This window comes from Psammomys obesus, unplaced genomic scaffold (genome assembly GCF_907164565.1).
Source record: "Psammomys obesus unplaced genomic scaffold, mPsaObe1.curated_primary_1811, whole genome shotgun sequence".
Classification (NCBI taxonomy): domain Eukaryota; kingdom Metazoa; phylum Chordata; class Mammalia; order Rodentia; family Muridae; genus Psammomys; species Psammomys obesus.
In genome coordinates this window covers 54,419-78,714 of record NW_026589646.1, presented here as the reverse complement: position 1 = coordinate 78,714, position 24,296 = coordinate 54,419, and the positions used below count along the sequence as shown (strand labels likewise).

The following is a 24,296-nucleotide window of genomic DNA, read 5'->3' as shown; positions in this document are numbered from 1 at the left end:
CACACTTTTTCATACTGTAAACAAGACATTACACGAACTATAACATTAAGATGGAATTTTAGCCATGTTTTACCAAAAATAATTATTTATAATAGTTATCAAAATAATGTTTCAAAAAGTTATTTGAACTTTGTAAAATACAGGTATAATTATATCTTTGTATTATTTATTGAATACAAGTCAAATTAAGCATAAAATAAGTAGAAAGAGTTGGCTGTGTAATTTTCCTTTCCCAATCTAACTTCTATATTAGTGTTCATTAGAGGGATTTAAAATATTTGATATAGAAACTTCACATATTTCTATATAATAAAGCTGAATACATTATATTTGTACAAGAAAACATGTTATTATATTGTATATTCAAGACAAAGTATATATCATATATAAAAAATAAAAGTAATAAATTCAATTATGACTAAAGTATAAACAACTTATATGTCATAAATATGCCTATATGTGTAATGTATATGCTTAAATTAGGCTGTGTGAGAATGAAGTTTTAAGCTCATGAGTCTGCTGACTGTCCCTTTTACATCTTTGTTTCTAAGACTGTAGATGAGGGGGTTAAGCATTGGGATCATGACAGTGAAAAGCACAGTCACCACTTTGACTACAAGCCATGAATTTTTGGAGTTGGGCACACAGTAGAGAAGGAGAATGATTCCATGGAAGATGATAATGGCTGTCAGGTGGAGGAGCAAGTAGAGAAAGCTTTTTGGAGTCCACCCTTGGAAGGCATCTTTATGATTGTGACAACTATGAAGACATAGAAGGCCAGAATGATGAGGAGGCTACAAGTCTCGTTGAATATAGAAATTATTAAACATACCACTTGGCTGAAGGTGGGGTCAGAACAGGACAAAGAGAGAATGGCTGAGTACTCACAGCCAAAGTGATTAATAATGTTAGGTCCACAGTAAGATAGTTGCAAAAGAGAATATGTGATAGTAAAGGAACAGAGTACACCCCACATATATGTTCCAGCTACAAGGAAACCACAGAGCTTAGGAGACATTGAAACTGTGTAGAGCAAGGGGTTACAAACAGCCACAAACCTATCATAGGCCATCACTGCTAACATGAACATTTCTGTAATCACAAATGCACATATAAAAAAGAATTGTGTCATACATCCTTTGAAAGAGATGGTCCTGTCTTCCACAATCAAAATTTCTAACAGTTTAGGTGTAAATACACTGGAATAACATATATCCAAAAATGAAAGATGGCTGAGAAAATATGTGTGTGGAGCTTGGGATTGATCCTTCTGACCACAATTATGCCCATGTTACCTATCAGAGTAATTGTGTAGATGGTAAAGAACAGGAGAAACAGAGGATCATGTAGATGTGGATATTCTGAGAAACCCAAAAGGATGAAGGTGGTCACAGAGCTCTGGTTTCCCGCATTAAGCAGCATGATCCCTTATGGAGGGAAATACAGTGAAGAGAGAATAATTTAAAGCAGCAAACTGGGAGGTTGCGATTTGGTAGAATTTTAGCTGAGGCTCATTAAGAACAGGAGAAGGTCTATTCTGATTCATGAGAATTGTACCTCATGAGAATTTCATGAGAATTCTAAAATTCAGTGGATACTCACTTGCATCAACTTCAGATTGGTATTATTTTCAATGACTTTGATCTTCAGCGATGTAGGTTATTCTTTTAAGTCTAGAATTTAATACCTGGTAAAAATAAGCGTGACTAACACATTTAAGCATATGTTTGTATATATACCCCTGGAATGTTATCAATTAAAGTACAATTTTATGAAAATAAAGCACATTTTGAAGACAAAAACACTAAACAGAATAGTTTTAGTCATGCAATCATGTCAGGAGAATCCTCAAACACAATACCTGTAGTATATACATTAAAATGTAGTGGCAAAATAACTAGATTTGGTCCATCCAAGCAGGTATCACATATCCACAGTGCTATGCAGTTTTATATAGTCTACAAATATTACATTGTTAATTAATTTTTAAATCATATGCATTTTATGATTTTGAGTGGCTTTGGAAGAACACTGGTGACATCGTTGTTTAATTCAGGTTCCCAACTTCTGATAGGATAGAAAGCTCAAGAGTCTCAGCAGCCAAAAATGCATTCTTAAAGATGGAATTAAAGAAATTTTAAATGTTTTGCAATGGCTTTCTTCTGCTTGTGTGGCCATCTGTAGTCCATTTCATCAAATAGGAAAGAACAACACCTTATTTGTTAGGAAGTAAAAATGAGAAAATATTAAGGAATGAAAAGATACTCTGTCATATAAAGAAACTAAAATCCTTTCTTCATGTAGACAATTATAATTAAAGGATATATATGATTTGTTAATAAGGACTTTTGTTTTAGCTATTCACAAAGAATCTATGTACGTATTAGGTAGTTTGCATGATTATACCTGAGGAATGGTTCAGAAAATCAAGGTGGAAAACATGAAAATATGATTTTGTATCATGAACAGAAGTAAACACCCAATTTTTCTTTTCAACCACATCATTTTATATATAACGTGAAGAATGTAACTAAACTCAAACTGGCATTGTGATTAATGTTACCATTTGTGGAAATAGAGATTGCACACCACTTGAGACCTTTGATAACATATTCTCCTTTATTGATAATAAAGACATGTCAGATCTTTCTTTTTAGGTCAATGAAATCAGTTTAAATTCTTTATCTTGGTGTGAAAAATAATTCTTATTATGGTCATATTATACTGTCATAAATATTAAGTGATCTTCTTAACCTAAATCAAGATGAAATTAAAATTTGGTGAAGTCTGAAATAAAGGGAGCTTATGATAAATGCAAAATACATTTTAAAATAATCACTAGCATCATTTATGTTTTGAATTTTATTTTTACTTAATCCTCTATTTAACATGTTTATTTCCTCTTTTCTTCGACTCCCCAATTCTTTATCTTGTAATACATTTGATATTTCTATATCAAAGCTCTTCTCACTTTACTGGCCTTACTCAGTCTGTCACTAAAATAAGCTGTGTGTTATTTATTAACATTAATTTAATAGCTAAATATTGAAATATGAGCATAGAATATCACAGGTACAATGAATTCTTAGAGATTATTATTAGAAACTGTGTGGCAATGTGTATGCTAAAGTATTCCTAAAGTAAGAGCTAATTTAGGGACTTGTTTCAGCCTAATACAACATCAATAAAAAATAGGAAATCTGAACATGTCAAAATCCAGTAATGAGAGATTAGGCATAAGTGATCTCTTAACAAGGAAAGCTCAGGAGGAGAAATAAGTTCTTACATTATTACAAAATATTGAGGATAGGGAAATATTTCCTAACTCATTGATTAGATCAGCACCCACAGACTTATTCACAAAGCCATATGTTAATTCAACAGGAAGACTTCTATAAGCTAGCACTTTTTCTAAATGTAGATGAAGTGTTCTTATTGAAATGTTTGTAAATTAACTTAAAAGTTACACTGAGTATATAGCATAAACAAGTGATACTCATGTCAGAAATGAAGGCAACACTTGGTTTAAATTGATATTTTAAATTGATAAGCAAGCACAGAGCAGCACAACAGAGCATGGGATAAAAAGTAGCTCACAATCGTGATCCAGAAAAGATATCTCATATAATTTATAATCCTTTCATATCTGAAAGTATGAAATAACTAAATTTAACATGCAAAGAACATACATTATCATATTAAAATATTGTTTAATATAAATAATTAAAGCTAATATCATACATAATATGGAAAAACTTCAATATTCCTGTTTGAGATAGAACGAGCTAAATATGCCAAATTTAGAATCAACCTTGTCAAAATGTTTTTCCTACTCAGGATAATCTATAGATTCAGTGAGAATTCTTTCAGATCATCAGTGACAAATTTTATGTAACTAAATATTAAATTTAACATACAGAACTGGTGGGGAACCTATACTAATCACAGTATTGTTGAGTGAAATGGCAAAGCTGGAGAAAAAAAATCCACGACTTTGAAATATACTGAAAAATGCTAGTCATCCACGCAACAAGGACATTGCATAGAACAAACCAAGAGATAAAACAAGGTGATTTGAAATAAACCCAACACTGATAGCCAAATAATTTATATCAAATTACTAGGAACCTGAATGGCATAAGGTCAGTATTGTCAATAAATGGTGTTAGCAAAATGATGTGTTCGAAAGCTCAATAATAGAATTAGGACTTTGCCTCATCAACTATATAATCAATCTAAACATACTAAATAACTGAATGTAAGATAAGATACAATAAAATTTTACATGCAAAAATACAATTGAAGATATATTTCACAAAATTGTAATAGGGAAAGAGACTGTACCCTTCAAAGGCACAAAGAACGAAAATTACACTAAAAAGAAACCTGTAAGAAGAAAGAAATTAAAATCAAGTTGAAAGAAAGAGTTACAGGATGAGTTAAAATGCAGTATAGAATATAAGTTAGTATCTATAATGTACAAGAAACTTAAAAAAATTTGAACAGAAAAATCAGAAACCATATTTGAAGAAAAAAACTATTTGCAAATATTACAGATTTCTAAAGGGAAGATAAAAAAATCCACAAGAGACAGAGAATTTTTTTCTAACATCACCAAGGAAATTTTAATATAAACTATAAGTAATAAAATTATATATGTATGTATGATATGTGTATATATACATATAGATCACAGTTATAGGAATGGTTGTTATCAAAATTACAGAAGAGAAAAATGCTGGCAATGGTATGATAACAAGTATAATCTTTCTCAGTTATCGTGTAATGAAGATAGATATTACATAATCTAGTAAACATGGCTGTCTTATAACCTGTTATTCAAGCTTCCAAATTTATCAAAGGGAAAAGGAACCAGCCTGTTGATAAAAATCTGTACTTCACACCTGCTCTAACACCATTCACAACCGCCAGTGTTTGGAAACAAATTAATTGCTTGGCTTTTACTAAGTGGGTTCTGAAAAGAATATGGAATACAACTGATGATTTACTGCTTGGCCATGACAGTGAAACTCTGTCAGTGGCACTGATAAGACTAAATTGGACTTCACATTATCAACTGAAATACACCTATAATGACAAGACAAATACAATGTAAAATTTTGATTGGAACAGTAGAATGTTCAGATTTTTTTAAACTCAAAGAAGTTGACAATAGAATGAAAGTTAAGGAGCACAAAACTAAGGAAGGAGATATGACAAGACACCAATTTACATTGAGAAAGGAGTGAGTTTCTTGAGTGCTGGTACACAGTGGGGAGCTGTGGATAACAATAATATGTAGTTTGTTTTCAAGGTTCAAATGATGCATTTAAATGTATTCATGATAAGTGAGTATTTCAAGAGTTTGCTATTCTTTGGATCATTTAAGTAGTATATAATATATACAGGTATTGAACTATAACTTGGTACCATATCTCTATGCATAGTTTTATGTATAAGTTAAAGAATAAGTAAAAACTAAATAAAACCAGAAATGAAATAAATGATCTTTTCTGTTTTGTTCCTCCCTAAATTTCCATCGCTGTTTGTATAAGAGTATCCATCATGACTGAAGAGAATTCTAACACACAGTTTCAACCAAGCTGTCTTTAAATAGAATACTTAACTAATATTTTCACTGCCACTGATACTACTCATCATTAGAGACATTGTTACATCCATCGCTAATGTTGATAATTAGTTAAATCATTATTTATAATATTACATCACCATTTTGTTGTTGTAAAGATGGCTCAGTATTAAGAGTATGTATGACTAATCTAGGGAAAAATAACTCACCCATCGAAGGCAGCTCATAACCTCCTCAAACTTCAGCTTCAGGGAATCTGATGTCCTCTAATCTCTATTGGCACCTACACTGTGTCACACACACACACACACACACACACACACACACACACACACACACACACCAGCCACAAGGAGAAGGAGGGGAGTGATAAAAATTAAATACTAAGTATTTAACTCTGTAACGGTACATATTATATGCTAAACATAACACTCTAGTGTAATATATTTTTTCAGAAGTCCGAAGTCCACAGCAAAATAAAAAGGTTTAAGGAAACGTAATGATATTTTGTGTTGACCACTATATATTATTTTTGAGTATAAAATGTACATCGTGCATATATATTCATTTACTAAAAGAATAATTGCACATTGGTGCTATGGAAAAATTAAATATAAAATATTGTTAAAAACTTTACACTTGGAGGGTGGCCTTTAAAGTCATATGGGTTAAGGAACAGAGTGGAAGCATAGACCCTTAAGACCGATCTAGAGCTCACCGTGGTTTGCTTAGCACCAAAATACATACCTTTAGTTTAAATAGGCAGATATGACTCTTTCTTGTTTCAGATCAGGATTTCCTCCCAAACTTATTACGAATTGAAACATGTACAATTCTAAAGTCAAAATATATCCCAAATATAAAAGTAATCACCAAAACAGATTTTTCTAATATAAATTTTAAATTATATTCTTGCTATTCATTGTAAATTGTGTGGACACTATTGCTCAATGCAAATGATACTACAGGCTAAGAAAGACATTCTTTTATGACAATAGTAAATTTCACAAACAATTCAGTATTTTTTCAAAGTAGTAATGGTTTGACCACGTATTGGTGCTCTTGGTGAGGCCTTAAAAACATACTTTATGCACGTTTTATATGCTGAGCATCTAACTGCTCGACATTGGGGATTCAGACCCTGGAGAATGCTGACTATTTACTGTCACAAACTGAAACAAACATAATTAGTGGGAACTCCCTAATCTCTTATTAAGAACACAATAACTTCCAATTCCTTACTATACTGATACTCTTGTCTGAAAAAAAAAAAAGCCTCTAAAATAAACAAGTTTGTGTATTATCCTTGTAGCTTTTTTATAATTTTTTTTCTGGCTTGTTTGTTTGCTTTTTGTTTTCCTATTTGACTTCTAAAATGAGAGAGAAAGAAGAGATTTAGAGTTGGGTAAATGCGGTTTATGGAGGATCTGATAGGAGCTGGGAGAAGGAAAACCATGATCTAAATAAATTGTCTGAAAGAATATTTTCTATATATTTTTAAAACATAAACAGTTTATCTTTGAATGTCAGTTATACTTCTGGTGATTAAGAGAAAACACAATAAAAATGTTTATTACTATAACCACATTGTAACAATTGATCTTTGAAAAATAATAGCTATTGCCGTCACCATTTTCTTTCTTTCTTTTTTTTTTTGAGGTAAAAATTTATTGGTTACTGATTTTTTCCCCTCTTGTATTTTTGCAGTCAGAAATCAATCTCAGAGCCCCACCCCTTAGGTTTTTTTTTTTCTTCTTTCTTTCTTTTTTATTTTTTTTAACTATTAATTACACTTTATTCATTTTGTATTCCCCCATAAGTCCCTCCCTCCTCCCCTCTCAACCCCACCCTCCCTCCCCCTTCCTCATGCATGCCCCTCCCCAAGTCCACTGATAGGGGAGGTCCTCTTCTCCTTCCTTCTGATCTTAGTCTATCATATCACATCAGGAGTGGCTTCATTGTCATCTTCTGTGGCCTGGTAAGGATGCTCCCCACCTCAGGGGGAGGTGATCAAAGGGCAGGCCAATCAGATTATGTCTGAGGAAGTCCCTCTTCCCATTACTATGTAACCCACTTGGACACTGAACTGCCATGGGCTATATCTGTGCAGGGGTTCTAGGTTATCTCCATGAATAGTCCTTGGTTGGAGTATGAGTCTCTGGGAAGTTCCCTGTGTTCAAATTTTCTGGTTCTGTTGCTCTCCTTGTGTGGTTCCTGTCCTCTCCAGCTCTTACTATTTTCCCATTTTCTTTTATTGTTGTTGTTATTTATAATTTATTCACTTTGTATCCAGTTGTAGCCCCTCCCACATCTCCCCCTGGTCCCAAACTCCCTCCTTTTCCTTCCCATATCCCTCTTCCCTACTCCACAGATAGGGGAAGACCTCCTCACCCACTGTCTGACCCTAGCCTAACCCTAGCCTAGTCCCATAAGGACTGCCTGAATCCTCTTCCTCTGTGGGCTGGCTTGGTTGTCCCAACATGGAGAAGTGATCAAGGAACAGTCAACCAAGCTCATGTCAGATATCATCTCATTTTCTCTTACTAGGGAACCCAAATGGAGACTAAGCTGTCTATGGGCTACATCTGAGCAGGGGCTTATAGGTCCTCTTTATGCATGGTCTTTGGTTGATGGGCCCAAGTTTTTTTTGCTTTGTTGAGTTCCTTGTGGGGCTCCTGTTCCCTCCAGGTCCTTCTATATCTTCCTTCTAACAACAGACTTCTTGTGCTCTGTCCAAAATTTAGCTGTGGGTCTCTGCATCTGTTTTGATCCCCTGCTGGGTGGAGTCTTTTAGAGGACATCTATTGTAGGCTCCCATCCTGTTCCCTCTCTTATTCTGTATTCTTTACTGTGGAAGTACATAGGCAAAAGAAATTTGATACTTATGTGAAACAGAAAAATTATCCAGCATCTTTTTTCTTGAAAAAATAAATTCTCAAAATATGCAACAGTGAAAAATTACTATTCTACATAAGTTTGCAGAGCTACATGCAACTTTACATAAATGCTATGATGTGCTGACAAAATCTGTATCCTCACTATTGTCATTTAATTGTAGCTTTCACTGATGAATTTCATTAATTGTGGGAAAGTTTTATGTTTTCTGTGTATTGTATTAAAGCATTTTTATTTTATTACTTATTTATTTATTTTAATCTATTTGTTACAATTTATTCATTTGTATCCCAGATGTACCTCCTCCCTCCCTACCCAATCCCACTTTCCTTCCCTTTTTTTCTCATATGCTCCTCCCATACTCCACTGATAAGGGAAGTCCTCCTCCCTTCTATCTGACCCTAGCCTATCAGGTCTGATCAAGACTGGCTGCATTGTCTTCCTCTGTGGCCTGGAAAGGCTGCACTCCCCAGTGGTTTGTGATCAGAGTCAGCCACTGAGTTCATGTCAGAGAAAGACATGTCCCCCTTTACTAGGGTCCCAACATAGAGACTGAGTCTATTATGGGTTATATCTGAAAGCCTCCTTGTTATAAATACTTCAAGATGAGATCTTATATTCATCTTAATTATCTGCTCCAGGTCCTGTATAGAATATATTCTTAGATTTTCTCTAGAGTCTGAGTCCCCAGAGATACCAGGTAAAGATAAAAGATCTTTTCTTCTAACTGTTTTTAGTCCACAGAGCACCAGGAGGATGGTGACTCTCTTTGCAGCAAGTAAGTTTATTCAGATTTCTTTTGCTACTATGAAAATGTTCTTTCCCTGACATTGTAATTAAGAGACTCTTTGATATTTTTTTCTTTGTGAAATCATTAATGCAGAGACAGTACTATTCAGGAGAGAAGGGTATATACCTAGAGATTTTTTTTTTTTTTTGCCTCTGCCTTTGGCAATTAACTAACAAAGCATTAAACTTCTTTTAAATCTGCCTAGACCTCAATGATATTTTAATACAAAACATGGCCAAATGGTGTTCCATCTTTTCTCTTAGATTTCTCTAATCTTTTATTTCTTAGAAAAAAAAATCTCAATGATTTAGATTTGTACAAATAATCAAACTAGAATGGCATTCTATAGTATCTGTTGTGGGTGATTAGTATTTATTATTGACACATCTTTTAGTTAATCTGCAGTTAGTCCTAAACCAGCTATATATCCAAATCAACACACAGAGAATGGGATTTATTTAATAAACCTAGAGCACAATGCTGGGCAATGGTTACTCCATCCTAAACCTCCAAGCCCACATAGTTTCCTACCATTTTGATTCACTCATTATAGTTGCTTTAGTCATATCTTAGGTCTGGTTCATTTCTCCACGTGGTTCTAAGATCTCTCCTGCAGATTTTCTCTCCTCTCTTTCCACTGGCTTCCTTCTCCTCCCCTCTCTTGACCAAGATGTCCCACCCTATATTCTCCATTGTCAGTATTGTGGCTGGTTGTTTTAATTGACAATTTAGAGAATAAATGGTGGCATGTTTACACAGCCTTGAGACAGGTGATGTTTAGAATAAACCTCACAATGCAATGTTCAGATTGAAACCAGATAGTGGGGTGGAGAAATCAGCATTTGAATGAACAAGGGTAAATTGTATACATTTCAAAAGAACATTATACCAACAATTATCTTTGAGAAATATTTGACATTTCTTGTATAATTTTGTATTAAACAGGAGACTCTTCAGCCTCAGTTGTCCAATGATAGGAGTTATGGTGCCAATGGAAAGAAATGTGAGTGTAGAGATTATTTTCGCCCTCTTGGGCTTCACAGACTACCCTGAGCTTCAGATTCCCCTTTTCCTTATCTCTCTCTTCATGTATGTTGTCACTGTAGTGGGAAACCTTGGGATGATAGTGCTCATCAATATGGAACCCAAGTTCTATACTCCCATGTATTTCTTCCTTAGCCACCTTTCCTTTGTTGACTCCTGCTACTCAGCCATCATCACACCCAAGCTGCTTGAGAACTTGGTCCTGGCTGATAAAACTATCCTCTACTTCAGCTGCATGTTGCAGTACTTGCTGTCCTGTGTGGCAGTAGTGACTGAGTCCTACTTGCTAGCAGTTATGGCCTACGATCGCTTCGTGGCCATCTGCAATCCGCTGCTGTATACTGTGGCCATTTCACTGAAGGTATGCATCCTTCTAGTGACTGGGTCATATGTCTGGGGCTCATTTGCCACTTGATCCTCCTCTGCCATGCTCTTCAGTTAAAGTTTTCAAGATTTAATGTGATCAACCACTTTTTCTTGAATACACTGCCCTCCTTGCTGTCTCTAGTTCTGATATATCCCCAGCCCTACTGCTCTTTTGTTTTGCAACCTTCAATGAAGTGAGCACATTACTGATCATTCTCACTTCTTATGTGTTCATTTTTGTGACTGTATTAAAAATCAAATATGCTAGTGGACGTAGCAAAGCCTTCTCTACCTGTGCTTCCTACCTGACTGCCATCACCATATTTCATGGAACCATACTTTCCCTGTACTGTATACCTAACTTCAAAAACTCTTGGCAGGTGGTCAAAGTGGCCTCTGTCTTTTACACAGTTGTCAACCCCATGCTGAACCCTCTGATGTACAGCCTGAGAAACAAGGACGTGAAGGAGGCTTTTCAGAAAGTACTGGGCACAAAGGTCCCACTTCAGTGAACCATCTGAAAGTGTGTTCAATACAACTATACAATTAGAACAATGCTGTTTCTAGTTTCTATGGTACATATTTTCATAGATTCTACAGATTGTTATGATGCACAGATTGATGAATTCAATCAAAGAATCAAAGAAGATGATGTCAAAGATGTTTACTATTTGGAGGAAGTACAAAATCAGGTACACGATATTTATTTGAAACTATAATGGTGAGGATGATGATGAAGATAAATAATTATAAGACACAATAAAACATTAGAAAGCACAGTAATCTATATTATATGAAGAACATAGTTTCTGAAAGAATGATGGTAACTAATGCAGAAAACTTGGCTGGTTTTGTTGTACATACCACAGTGAGCTTCTGGCTCTAAAGTTCATAAAAATGCTGTCATTATTAATAGAGGCTTGCCATTAAACCACGTTATTAAGACACAAGGTAGTATTTTTACATCATATATTCATGCTTTGTCTCCTGCAAGTAGTATATAAAGAATATTGAATTCTATAGTCACCTTTTGTTGAGAGGCTGGCATCAAAATGAGAAATACATATCTTTGGTTAAAAAAAAAGAAAACACCTAAGAAAATGGTGAAGAATTGGTTGATATGACTTAAAATAAAGATTAACTCTATAAATTGAGTATCTACTTACTTTTATATAAAGCAGTTATTAGACACTGAGCTTTAGAGAACACAGATATTAATGACATGTTTCCAAATGAAAACATTTGAATCATTTTATTATTTCTAGTTAGCACTTGGATGTTAATGGGCAAAAAGATTCATTCCCATAATAATTGGGTATCAAAATATCTAGAAGCATCATTTATATTAACTCATTCAAATAAAAATAAAAAATATCCTGAAATGTTGAATACCATATTTTAATATTTATATTTCATTGTTTGTATGAGTATTTGAATAAACCTAAATATCTGTTGTTAACATTCCATTAATTAAAATAAATTTAAATAATGAGGCAATGCTACAGAAATTAACACAAATTATAAAGTTTCAATTTTAAATATTATCACTTTGGATAATATTTAGTGCTCTTAACCACTGAGCCATTTCCCAAGGAGATGTCCAGGTGCATTCTTAAATAAGTAAGGACAAGATTTAGAAGACAGATTATAATATAAAAATGTGTCAAATAGTAAAAATTATTATTGAAAAAATTAGGAATAAAATTTTATTAAATACATTAGTGAATAAATAATTACATGCCTGGGTTTACAGAATATAAGCAAAGAGTTAGGTCTTTTTTGTTAAATTTTTATTTTTTAATATTAATTACAGTTTATTTACTTTGTATCCCAGCTGTAGCCTTCTCCTTCATTCCCTCCCAATCTTACTCTCCCTCCTTCATCTCTTCCATGCCCCTCTCTAAGTCCACTAATAGGGGAGGTTCTCCTCCCCTTCCATCTGACCCTAGCTTATCAGGACTCATCAAGACTGGCTGCAATGTCCTCCTCTGTGGTCTAGCAAGGCTACTCTTCCCTGGGAGGGGAGGGGAGGTCAAAGAGCCAGTCACTGAGTTCATGTCAGAGACAGTCCCTGTTCCCCTTACTAAAATATTTTAAGCACAAATAATTTACTCTAAACCTGATTTAAGAATTTTCTTAAAAATGGCTCCAAGAATAAGTTTAAATAAAAAAATACAAATTAATATCTCTACTCCCAATATGTTCTATAAATGATCAATATTTTCTTCTGAAACAGAACTCAAGGTTTTTGGGCAAGTGATTAAAGATTAAAGATGATTTTTGGGTAATGTAACCCTCAACAGATAGTGACATAATACCAAAGAGAAGAAAGTGGTTATTTAAATGGCTTTATTTAGTTTTCAGATAGAAATTTCTACAAAATGAATATCCATTATAGCTGATTTAATATAATGTGTTCAACTCTATTCGATAGTAATATATTATATTAACATATGAACAATAAACCTTTGGTTACTACTAAATGCTTCTGTATGCTGATCATTGTGAAAATAAAGAAAAAATATTTAACTTTCCCCTTTGTAACTGGCGTTAAGATCTCATCACAGTATGAGAAGAGGAATGTCTGAAGCAGTGATTGAAAACATTAGAACCAAACTAGAAAAATAAGAGGTGAAAATATTAATTTAAAATAATGAATTGTCATAATAATTTCTATGTATGTTGAAATCAACTGATAACACATTGATTACAGATTTGAAAATAAAATAATCATGATTGACTGTACTTGAATCAACACATCAGAGTGGATCTTAAAATATCTTCCCTGTACCTCCAGTGGGCTATGACAGGTAGAGCCAGTTGTGAGGAACTCTTGCCAAACAGAAATTTAAAAATTAAATATATTTATAAATATTTATTTCACTATCTGTTTTAAATGAGTTTTTAAAGGATGAAACTAATATCAATTAAACCAGGATGACAGATTCCAAGTATGAATGAGCAACAAACAACCAATCTTCTCCCTCCCCAGCTCTTAGTTTTATTTATTCTTCGTCTTCTCTTTTTTTCTAAGTTATTTATTCCAGCCCTGAGTTTGATGATTTCCTGTCATCCACTCCTCTTTGGTGTGTTTGATTCTTTTTTGTTCTAGATAGAGCTATTGTTTTCTTTTCTTTTTAATTCCAGTTTATTTACATCCTAAGGTTGCCCTTTCCCTTCTCTCCTCCCAGCATTCCTCCCTTACTTTCCCCTTCCCCTCTTCCTTTCCCTCAGAAAAAGGGGAGTTCTCTATATCAGTCCTCCACAGCACATTAAGTCACATCGGGACTGAGCATATCCTCATCCCCTGAGGCCGGGCAAGGCCGTGCTGCCAGGAGGAAGTGATGCAAAAACATGCAATAGAGTCCATGGCAGAAATAACAACACCCCCACTTGCCCGGTGCCCCATATGAAGACCAGGTCGCCCATCCTTTGCATATATGCAGGGGGCCTAGGTCCAGACCATGCTTCTTAGTTGATGTCTCGGTCTCTATAAGTCCCCATGGGACGGGGTTAGTTGTCTCTGTTGGTCTTATGAGGTTCCTATCCTCTACAGGTCCTTCTATCTTTCCCACAACACTTCCACAGGATCCCGGAGCTCAGCCCCATGCTTGGCTGCAAGTCCCAGCATCTGTCTCAATCCACTGTTGGGTGGAGCCTCCCAGAGGACAGTCAAGTTATCCTCCCATCTGCTAGCATATTTGAGCCCCAAATATGCAATATTGAGTCAGGGGCTGGCTCAATACCCTGGAGTGGATCTCAGCTTGGGTAAATTATGAGAGTGCAAACTTGTACAACCTCTCTGTAAATCAATCTGGCACTTTCCCAGAAAGTTGGGAATAGTTCTACCTCAAGACTCAGCTATACTGCTCCTGGGAAAATACCCAAAAAGATGTTTAACCATACAAGGACATTTTCTCAGCCATGTTCATAGTAGCTTTATTCATAATATCCAGAAACAACCTACATGTCCCTCAGCTGAAAAATGGATACAAAAATAGTGGTACATTTACACAATGGAATACCACTCAGCTATTAAAAAGAAAGAAATAATGAAATTATTGAGCAAATGGGTGGAACTAGAAAAGACCATATAAGTAAGGTGACCCAGACCCAGAAAGATACACATGGCATGTACTCCTTTTAAGTGGATATTAGACCTATAGTACAGGATAACTATGCTACAGTCCACAGACACCAAGAAGCTAGGTAACAAGGAGGGCCCAAGGGAGGGAGGGTACTGGAATGTCACTCAAAGGGGGAAATAGAATAGACAGCAGAAGTGAATGAAGAGAGGGAACTGGGCAGGAGGTGGAATGTAGAGAAACAAGGGTGGGGATCAGATGTGGGGAAAACTTAGCCTTATAATGCAAGGTAACCATACTAAAATCCCCAGACCTAAAAAAACTACATAACAAGGAACACTCTAGGGGAGATGCTTAAATCTCATTCAGAGGGGCAAACAGAAAAACCACTACATGTGGTTGGAGAGAGGGAATAGGACAGCAGACTAACAGATGTCCTCTGAAAGACTCTATCCACCAGAAGATTGAAGAAGATGCTGAGAGTCAGTCAAACTCTGGACAGAGAACAGGTAGCCTTATGAAAGAGGAGGAGGACAGAGGACTCTGAGAAAACAGGAGCACCACAAGAGTCAACAAATTTGGTCCCAGTGTGTTCCTACCAAGACTGATGCACCAACCAAGGACTATGCATGGAGAGGACCTAGACCCCCTGTTCAGATAGGCAGCTCAGGCTCCATGTGGATGCCCTAGTAAGTACAGCAGGCACTGTCTCTGAGATTGACTCTGTTCCCTGCTCCTTGATCCCTTCCTTCCACCTGGCAGTGCAGCCTTGCCAGAAGAAGAGGATGTAGGCAGTCCTGAGGAGACTTGAAAGGCTGGCATCAGTTTGTGAAGGAGGAGGTCTGGTAGGGAGATGGAGGGAAGAAAGAGGAAGGGAAGGACCAGGATGAGAAGAAAGAGGGGACTACAAGAGGGATGTAAAGTGAATAAATTATAAAGTAAATTTAAATAAAAATAGAAAATTCAGTAAGAAAAAAGTTTTCAGTAGAAAAGAAGGCAAAATAAAAGATGGTGAAATGTAGAGGAAATGACCGAAGCTCAATTTGTAAATGTATAAAATGTCAACAAACAAATTGAACTGAAAACAACTTAACTTAAAATTTAAAACTATTGTTCCATAGTTGTATTATAATATAATACAAACTTACTACTACCATAAAACAGCATTGAGAAAATGTATAGAAACACCCATAATTTATTTTGTACTATATCTAATGTCACCTGTTATTATTCTTTGTTTGATATTAGTTACATTTTATTAACTTTGTATCCCAGCCGTAGCCCACTCCCTCTTTCCCTCCCAATCCTACCCTCCCTCCCTGCCCCTTACCAAGTCCACTGATAGGGGAGGATCTCCTCCCCTTTCATCTGAGCCTTGTTTATCAGGTATCTTAAGGACTGGCTGCAAAGTCCTCCTCTGTGGCCTAGCAAGGCTGCTCCTCCCTTGGAGGGGAGGGGGGGTGTCAAAGAGCCCACCACTGAGTTCATGTCAGAAATAGTCCCTGTTCCCCTTACTAGGGTACCCACTTGGATATTGAGCTACCATGGGCTACATCCAAGCAGAGGTTCTAGGTTATATCCGTACATGGTCCTTGGTTGGAGAAACTGCCTCATAAAAGACCCCTTTGCCAAGATATATTTGGTCTTGTGGAGCTCCTGTCTTCTCCAGGCCATACTAACTCCCCCTTCTTTTATATGATTCCCTGCACTCTGCCGAAAGTTTGGTTATGAGTATGTATGGCTAGTTAGAGTCTTTCATAGGCCCTTTGTGGTAGGCTTATAATAGTCTAGCAAACACCATTAAAAAGTACATAATGTATCCAAATAGGCAATGTTTCTAGACTTCACAACAGGTAAACATCTTTTTTAATATAATATTTTGTTTAGCCTATAAAATTTTTACACTTACACAGTAGGTTTAGATATTATCTGTTTCTACTACCTCCTTTGTACCTGTAAAGACCTTATCAAACTTTTTCCATCAAAAATTTTTATCTTTAAAAATTTTATTATTGCTTCCAGTGTCTATTCTGTTTTCTCCTCTGAATGAGAAATAAGCATCTTCCATATGGTCTTTCTTGTCTTTCAGCTTCCTTAGGTTTGTAGATTTTAATATATCCTTTATAATATATCTAATATGCACTTAAAAATTTATACCATGCTTGTCATAAGTATATTCCACTTGTGAGTATATACAATGCGTGCCTCTTTACTTCTGAGATACCTCACTCAAGGTGATCTTTTCTAGTTCCATCCATTCATTTGCCTGCAAATTTCTTGATTTTTTTTGTTTGTTTTTACAGCTGAGTAGTACTCCATTGTGTAAATGTACCACAACTTCTGTATCCACTCCTTGTTTGAAGAATATCTAGATTGTTTTCAGATTCTGACTGTTACAAATAAAGCTGCTTTGAACATAGTTGAGCAAATGACCTGGTTGTGTGGTTGAGCATCTTTTGGATATATGCGCAGAAGTGGTATAACTGGGTCTTGAGTTAGCAATATTCTCAGTTTTCTGAGAAAGAGCCAGATTGATTTCCAAAGTGGTTGTACAAGTTTATATTCCCACCAGCAATGGAGGAGGGTTCCCCTTTCTCCACATCCTCTCCAGCATATGTTGACACTTGAGTTTTGATCGTAGCCATTCTGACAGGTGTGAGTTAGAATCCCAGAAGAAAGCAAACAAGCCTGAAGCCTAACAAAGATGTCCTCAAAAATACTCTAACCAGCAGGGGATCGAAGCAGATGCAAAGACTCACAGCCAAATATTGGACAGAGTGCAGGGAGTCTTATGGAAGAAGGGGAATATAACAGGACACTAAGAGGACAGAAGCCACACAAGGAGACCAACAAAGCAAAAAAAAAAAAAAAAAGCATGGCCCAGGGGGAACGACAGAGACTGCTGTATCAACCAAAGACCATACATAGAGAGGACCTACCCCCTGTTCAGGTGTACTCCATAGGCAGCTCAGTTTCCATTTGCGTTCCCTCATAAAGGGAAAGAGACAGTCTCTGACATGAACTCCTTTGCCTGCTCATTAATCACTTCTCTCTGTTGGGGGGACCTAATTAGCCAACAGAGGAAGAAGATCCAGGCAGTCCTGATGGGACCTGATAGGCTAGGGTCAGACAGCAGGAGAGGAAGACTTCCCCAATCAGTAGGAAGACAGATAGTTGAGGAAGAGGGAGGGAAGGAGGATAGGGCCAGGAAGGAATGAGGGAGGGGACAATAACTGGGATACAAAGTGAATAAATTGTAAATAAAAATAACAACTAAAAAAAAAAAAACTGTCCTGTTCCCTGTTTTCTCACTCTTCCCATGTCTGTTCCTTTGTCTTTCTGAGTGAAGATTAATCATCTTACTCAGGGTCCTCCTTCTTGCTTAGCTTCTTCTTTTTTTTTTTTTTTTAAGTGAACTGTGCCAAGTTTATTATTCTCATTTTGCTTATGCTTAACACAAACACATACTTACATATGCATACACATACAGAAACCACAGATATGTACAAATACTATATTTTAAATTCTCTATTAATTATTACGACAAAATACTTGTATTCGTTTCTTCTGTGTTTCTCATGAGAATGCAAAGTTAGAATTTGGGAGTTTCTGTGATTCTGGTTCTATGTGCTTAGAGCAGCAACCAGTGAGTTGGATAAAATGAGGGAAGAATTTTATATAAAGTAGAAGTTAGTTATAGTTTCAACATGAGAGAACATGAGTTGTTTAGATGACTGGAAAAGTTTAGCTCTAGAAAAAGAGGCAAGGTCTTAGCCTCCAGTCCGGGTGCGACCATGGCACTCTTGTCTCTAGTTTAAAGATGCTTTCAAGTCTATTTTGTTCTCTTTTCTGAGTTAAGACCTCTGTGGCCTCTTAAGGCCATATTTATGTTCAGTCAGTTCAGTTTAATTTATTTCAGAGCTATGACAGTTGGAATGGTGGCACAGGTTTCATTTCTCCCCCCCCCATAGTTCTCTCCCCCCTCTCTTCCCATTCCCTCCCTTCCTCCACCTTCTGCATGCATGCCCCTCCCCAAGTCCACTGATAGGGGACTTCTTTTCCTTCCTTGTGATCTTAGTCAATTAGGTCTCATCGGGAGTGGTTGCCTTGTCTTCTTCTGTGGCCTGGTAATGCTGCTTCCCTGTCAGGGGGAGGTAACTAAAGAGCAGGCCAATCATTTCATGTCAGAGACAGTCCCTGTTCTTATCACAATAGAACCCACTTGGATATTGAACTGCCATGGGCTACATCTGTGCAGGGGTCTTAAGTTATCTCCATGCATAGTCCTTGGTTGGAATATCAGTCTCAGGAAAGACCCCTGCACTCAGATTTTTTGGTTCTGTTCTTGCTTAGCTTCTTTAGGTGTACAAATCCTAGTATTTTTATCCTATATTATATCCACTTATAAGTGAGTATATTTGTGTGTCTCTGCTTTGGAAAGACTCTACCCAGCAAGGTATCAAAGCAGATGCTGAGACTCATAGCCACACTTTAGGCAGAGTGCAAGGACTCTTATGAAAGAAAGACCTGGAGAGGACAGGAGCTCCACAAGGAGAGCAACAGTCAAGAAATCTGGGCCCAGGGGTCTTTTCTGATACTGATACTTCAACCAAGGACCATGTATGGAGATAACCTAGAACCCCTGCACAGATGTAGCCCATGGCAGCTCAGTATCCAAGTGGGCTTCCTAGTAAGGGGAACAGGGACTGTCTCTTACAAGAACTCAGTGGTAGGTTCTTTGATCATCTCCACCTGAGGGAGGAGAAGCCTTACCAGGCCACAGAGGAAGACAATGCAGCCAGCCGTAATGAGACCATATAGGCTTGGGTCAGATGGAAGGGGAGGAGGACCTTCCCTATCAATGGACTTGGAGAAGATCATGGGAGGGAATGAGAGAGAGAGGGTGGTATTGGGAGGGGCTGAGGGAGGGGCCACAGTTGGAATTCAAAGTGAATAAACTGTAGTTAATATAAAAATAAAAAATTAATAGAAAAAGAAAAAAATAGCTCATTGAGCTAAATTAGTATTAACATAAACATTAACATAGGATAAACAGACATGGGCTTATCCACCATGGAATGAGAAACCTACCGATGGCCAAATTTCAATAGAGAAGTTGATTTAACGTCCATCAACTGCCAAATCTCTCAGCAAGTTATAAGTTAAAAAAAATCATGTGTATAAACACAAATTTTAAGGCAGCTTAAAATCATTTACCATTTAATGTAACCAGTATACTGCCCCCACGACCTGTGATCTTACCATTCTCCAGCTTTTGAAAGCTTTACTGTACTAATCATGACGGCAAACCTGGATTCCCATCGGGTTGGATATTCTTGGTTCCACTCGCCCACTCGCTGCTCCTGCTGCACAGTGAGCTCAGCTCTCCTGCAGTCAGTGCTGGGGTAACGGAGGTGTGGCGTGACACCACCACCAGCACCTCCTCCCCTGGGAGCCAGGAGGAACCTCCCATCATTAGGAAATTATTTGAGGACAAATGTGCTTGTACATTGCAAAAACAAAACAAAGCAAAATCACAACAAAACAAATTAAAAAACAAAACAAACCCCATTTTTGTTAGCTATTTGAATGAATCATTTCATGCTTCATTCAATATAAATATGCAATATAAATGTAATATAATATAATATAATGTAATATATATAATATATTATAATTATATATAATATATATAATATATTATATAATATAATATAATATAATATAATATAATGCAATATAAACTTCATGCAATATAAATGTACTATATTGTGTCCTTGTCTGAATTTTCTTAAAATTACATTACGAGCAATAACTTTTGCAGCATTCTCAAAATATGATTCCACATTGACTTAAAAATTAATTTTATATAGATTTGATCAACAAAGATATGTTTTTCTCAGTGTGCCCTACCGAATACATTGTAAAGCCCATGATAAATCTTCATAAGTGTTAATGATAGAGTAATAACTGAATAAATACATGAGTACTTATGTGTCTTCCAGCTATATTCAACTTATTTTCCTGAATTTCTCCACCAGATAGCAATGGTTGTCAACTTTTAAGTTTCTAATCATTGTTTTATACTTTTGCATTAATCAATACCTAATGATACTGTTCCTTTAAGTAGAAAAATAAGATACATTGAATGAAGATATTTCTCTATTAATTCCTTATCAATAGTTTATTAAAAAACAGGCTCTAAAAATTTTTGAAAACATATTTTCTCAATGAAAAAGTATGATAAATTTAGATTAAAACACTCTTAAAGGTTTCCAAAGGTAGTAATGAAGATGTTGGCTTACATTTGCAAATAGTTTCAATATGGTGTACTTCCTTCTTAAAAACTGCATGGTTGTCGGTAAAAAGAAAATTATTAGGGTACAGTAATTTTGCTCTACACTAATTTTTGACTTGATGATTTAAATTTTTCTTTTAATTGGTATAAGATATAGTAATAATAAATTTCCATTTCATGAAAACAACAACCAAAATTGGTTTTGGTAAATTATCTTTTTCTGAAAAATTGGTGAATTTCATTCTATTCCAGTAAAATAGAAAATTAAATTCAACATTCAATAAAAATTTATAGTGTAATCATTTATGTAGGAACTTTGAAGATATTGGTGAACAAATTAACTGAAGTCATATTTGAATCATTTTATTTTCCAAGGAGAAACAAATTAGTACAATAAAAAATTTTAAACCCATGCTTCAACTATGCTTAGTGACATAAGCCCTCAGTGACATAAACCCTTCAGCTCATTGATGTTCACTGGATTCTAAAAACAAAGAGGCATAAGATTAGCTAGATGGCTCAGTAGAGTACCAACAAAACAAAACAAAGCAAAACAAACAAAAGCAGGTACTAAACCTTTTACTTATTAGGGGTTTTAATTTTGTAAAATTTTCTTTCATCTGTAATGAGCCTTAATGACCTGAGAACAGAATATTCATTTACCCAGACAAAGTGAGCATTCTCTGGAAAGAGAACATCATGCCTCTCAAAAAGAGTAAATTCCTGTGTAATAATGATGATTTCTGCAATGTATTACATGCTATGGTAAGAGAAGCCTAATGAAGGCATTCTTTGGTTGTGGAATAACACGAGATATCTATTATATACATGTTTACATTTATCTTATATGCCATATTTATGCACTGTCCCCAATGATGATCTAATTTTCTTCCATAATTACATCAGTTTTAAGTGATTAATTTTAATTGTTTATTTTATGATCTCAAGAGAATATAGCACTAAACAGTCTCTAATGTTCCTGTCTCCGAGATTGTAACAATAAATACCCGACTCTCCACAAAGGAAGGGGCCCTGCCTTTGTCCTTAGCAAATTAGTTTCAAAATTGTAGAAGTTAATATTCATGGAACACAGCACTCATGTGTGAGCAAGCCCTGTCGCAGGGTGCACTCTTTCTGTCAAGCTCTGCTTTAGGGGTTCCAGCTCAGGTAAGAACTCGAGTGAAAGCTGAGGCTTCAGGTGTGAAAGAGGACAGCTCTGAGAACTGAATGTTCTAATTTTCATAAGATTTTGAAGGGTAATTAAAGGAAGAATGTTGCAATATTTGTGTACAGTAAAATAAATATTGTCAACTAATAAAAACAACCTCGAGGGTTGTATTATTAAAATTACAAAGCATAATATTAATAAACAATGAAGGGTTTATCTTTTTTTAAAGAAGAAATCCTCACTAGGTTATTTTTTTAATTTTTAATTTTTTATTAATTACACTTTTTATTCATTTTGTATCCCCCATTAGCCCCTCCCTCCTTCCTTCCCGATCCCACCCTCCCTCCCCTTTCTGCATGCATGCCCTTCCCTACATCCACTGATAGGGGAGGTCCTCCTCTACTTCTTTCTGATCTTAGTCTATCAGTTCTCATTAGAAGTGGCTGCATTGTCATCTTCTGTGGCCTGGTAAGGCTGCTCCCCCCTCAGGGGGAGGTGATCAAAGGGCAGGCCAATCAGATAATGTCAGAGGCAGTCCCTCTTCCCCCTACTATGTAACCCACTTGGACACTGAACTGCCATGGGCTACATCTATGCAGGGGTTCTAGGTTACCTCCATGAATGGTCCTTAGTTGGAGTATGAGTCTCTGGGAAGTTCCCTGTGTTCAAATTTTCTTGTTCTGTTGCTCTCCTTGTGGAGTTCCTGTCCTCTCCAGCTCTTACTATTTCCCACTTCTTACATAAAATTCCATTCACTCTGCCCGCCAGTTGGCCATCAGGCTCAGCATCTGCTTTGATAGTCTGCAGGGCAGAGGCTTTCAGAGGCCCCCTGTGGAAGGTTCCTAGATTGTTTCCTGTTTTCTTCTTTTGGCTTTCAGAGGCCCTCTGTAGCAGGTTCCTAGGTTGCTTCCTGTTTTCTTCTTCTTCTGATGTCCATCCTCTTTGCCTTTCAGATGGGGATTGAACATTTTAGTTAGGGTCCTCTCTTTTGCTGAGTTTGTTTAGATGTACAGATTTTAGTGGGTTTATCCTATGTTGTATGTTTATATGAGTGAATATATACTGTGTGTGTCTTTTTGCTTCTGGGACAACTCACTCAGGATGATCCTTTCCAAGTCCCACCATTTACCTGCAAATTTCATGATTTCCTTATTTTTCATTGCTGAGTAATACTCCATTGTATAGATGTACCACAATTTCTGCATCCATTCTTCAGTTGAGGGGTATCTGGACTGTTTCCAGATTCTGGCTATTACAAATAAAGCTGCTACAAACATGGTTGAGCAAATGTCCTTTTTGTGTACTTGAGCCTCTTTTGGATATATGCCTAGGAGTGGTATGGCAGGATCTTGAGGAAGCGCTATTCCTAGTTGTCTGAGAAAGCGCCAGATTGATTTTCAGAGTGGTTGTACAAGTTTACATTCCCACCAGCAATGGAGAAGGGTTCCCCTTTCTCCACAACCTCTCCAGCATGTGTTGTCACTTGAGGTTTTGATCTTGGCCATTCTGATGGGTGTAAGGTGAAATCTCAGGGTTGTTTTGATTTGCATTTTCCTAATGGCTAATGAGGTTGAGCATTTCTTTAAGTGCTTCTCTGCCATTCGATATTCCTCTACAGAGAGTTCTCTGTTTAGCTCTGTTCCCCATTTTAAAACAAAATGAAACGCTTCATGAATTTGCGTGTCATACTTGCACAGGGGCCATGCTAATCTTCTCTGTATACTTCCAATTTTAGTATATGTGCTGCCGAAGCAAGCACCTCACTAAATTATTAATAAAATTAGATAACAATAGAGGTACAAGAGCCATTACATAAACAGAAAATATAAGTTCCTTTGAAAATTAAGTAGGATATTAAGTACACATGATAAATCATTAATTCTTTAAGAATTTTATACATTATGTTTTGATCACATTTGTTACCTTTCAGGTCTCTCAAGTCTACTCCCAATCTCTTTCCACTTAAATTTCTGTCTACTCTGAATCTATTTGTATATAGGAACATGTCCTTTGCTTCTTCTTCTTCTTCTTCTTCTTCTTCTTCTTCTTCTTCTTCTTCT

The 24,296-nt window shown here is 36.1% G+C and overlaps 3 protein-coding genes and 1 non-coding gene across 4 annotated transcripts in view; 2 read left to right on the top strand and 2 right to left on the bottom strand.

Annotated features, from left to right (window-relative positions):
• Positions 1–479: 479 nt before the first annotated feature.
• Positions 480–1,422, bottom strand: LOC129675150 (olfactory receptor 1165-like). Its single transcript, XM_055605169.1, is given in 3 exon segments — positions 480–697; positions 700–1,245; positions 1,248–1,422. Coding segments are annotated over 3 exon segments (939 nt in total).
• Positions 1,423–10,257: 8,835 nt separating this feature from the next.
• Positions 10,258–11,197, top strand: LOC129675153 (olfactory receptor 5D14-like). The gene is given in 3 exon segments (XM_055605170.1): positions 10,258–10,726; positions 10,729–10,794; positions 10,797–11,197. Coding segments are annotated over 3 exon segments (936 nt in total).
• Positions 11,198–20,068: 8,871 nt separating this feature from the next.
• LOC129675149 (olfactory receptor 5D18-like) overlaps positions 20,069–24,296 on the top strand; it is a 6,191-nt gene continuing 1,963 nt past the window's right edge. The window contains 1 exon segment of the mRNA XM_055605167.1: positions 20,069–20,143. Within this exon segment, the coding sequence (XP_055461142.1) occupies positions 20,069–20,143 (75 nt within the window).
• LOC129675154 (U6 spliceosomal RNA) lies at positions 23,889–23,995 on the bottom strand. The gene has a single exon (XR_008719881.1). It is a non-coding gene; the product is annotated as a U6 spliceosomal RNA (small nuclear RNA).